Raw genomic sequence first — 1,820 nt, forward strand, 5'->3', positions numbered from 1 at the left:
TTTTAATTGTTATATTTCACAATATTGCTGCTTTTACTGTTTTTTTTTTTTTTTTTGTTCAAATAAGTGCAGCCTTGGTGAGCATGAGACTTAAAAAAAAGTTCAAATGGATTGCGTTATGTTCTGTAATTGCTGTTAATAAATCTGTCAGAAAAAAAATATGCTAAAGTTTCACCTTCAGGGGTACTACAGCCTGGCAGCCTTTTACAAAAATTAACCATGGTTTTATTACAGTAACCACAGTTTACCACAGTATTTGTAGTACAACTGCAGTAACCACAAATTTACCATGGTAATAATAATAATACATTTTAATACTTATGTAACACCATGTTTATTTTTCATGAGGCACCCTCAAAGGTGCACCTTTGTAACTTATCTACCCTTAAAGCATGCATACTTGTATGGTACTAATATGCTCCCTTTTAGGGGTATAGTTGCACCTTTGAGGTTACTGCCCCAGTAAAGGGCTAAAATACAATTATAGTATATATTATTTATGACAATGTAAACAAAAAAAGGCCTATGAAATGTTAAAAAACATGGCTTTAAAATCTAATATTAAGTGAGTATAATTACTGATTATATTCTTTTAATAATTTAAAAGATCAGTTTAGTTTAGAGGTATCGGTATCAGTATAGATATCGACGATACTGGGCTTGAAAATATTGTTATCGGATCGAAAATAAAATAAGAGGTATCGCCCATCCCTAATTATCATGCGGTATCACGATGAAAATGCAATCTCAATTGTCCTACCCGTAAGTTTAAATGCATTTAGGAAAAATGGCATTTAAATGATAATTTTGCTACAGTTTTTGCTTGGACATGTTAAACATATCTAATCAATTTGGGTAATACAATTTCATTTTAATTTTTGCAACTTATAAAGTGTTAAAATATGTTTTTAATTGACATATTAAAACTAGTGTAGAAATGGCAAATGTAAATTATATAATTGAATTTTCATTTTAATTTTGCACTAAATGTTGCACATATGTATGGGAAAATGTAAATTTAAACACAAAAATACATTGCCATTTTACATATTGCATTGTCATTTTGCATATTACATTTCAAAATGAATTTTGCTGCCCATATGCTTCCATAGAACGGTTCTGTCTTTGAGCGCATTTAAAGTTTGTTTGATTTTTAGGGCTTCTATGAAGAAGTTGCCATCCCTCTCCTCACTGATATTCAACTTAAATACCCAGGAGGGACAAACCTTACCAAGACCAGCTTTAGCTTGTACTTCAATGGCTCTGAGATTGTGGTGTCAGGACAAATCACAGACAACAGTGTGGAGAGTTTCACCACTGAAGTCATCGCAGTATCAGTAAGATCTTCACTAATCTTCTCTTTAGTGGCATATTATTAGTATCACTGGTCGATTGTGTATAGGAGTTGGGAATAATAGCTTTGTTTTTATAGTAGGTTATGGGTGAAAGTGGCACTGACAGCATTCCTAATAAAAAGTATTCACTAGTATTATTATTTCTAAACAGAAAGGCAACAATGTGATGTATCAGGACACTATATTGACAAAAGACCCCAGTGATGTCCCACCTGAGAATGAAGATTTCATGCAGAGATTGTGGGCCTACCTTACAGTGAAGCAGCTTCTGGAGAGACAGTAAGTTTATGAGTGAATTGACATTCTGCAATTTAAAGGCACAATATGTACGTTTTTTTTTAATTAAAATATCCAAAAACCACTAGAACAGTTTTATATATTTTGCTGACTTGTGTACTTAACATTATCCCAAATGTTTCGAAGAATGTTTAAATCCAGAGAAATAAGCAATTTTAACTAGTGACA

General features: G+C 32.1%; 1 protein-coding gene across 1 annotated transcript in view; it reads left to right on the forward strand.

Annotated features, from left to right (window-relative positions):
• Nucleotides 1–1,820, forward strand: part of LOC107694862 (inter-alpha-trypsin inhibitor heavy chain H3-like) — a 20,993-nt gene that overhangs the window by 9,098 nt on the left and 10,075 nt on the right. The window contains exons 11-12 of the mRNA XM_016494555.1: nt 1,158–1,337; nt 1,507–1,634. Of these exons, the coding sequence (XP_016350041.1) occupies nt 1,158–1,337; nt 1,507–1,634 (308 nt within the window). The remainder of the gene's footprint in view (nt 1–1,157; nt 1,338–1,506; nt 1,635–1,820) is intronic.

This window comes from Sinocyclocheilus anshuiensis, unplaced genomic scaffold, assembly GCF_001515605.1.
Source record: "Sinocyclocheilus anshuiensis isolate Anshui unplaced genomic scaffold, SAMN03320099.WGS_v1.1 scaffold294, whole genome shotgun sequence".
NCBI classification, from domain to species: Eukaryota; Metazoa; Chordata; class Actinopteri; order Cypriniformes; family Cyprinidae; genus Sinocyclocheilus; species Sinocyclocheilus anshuiensis.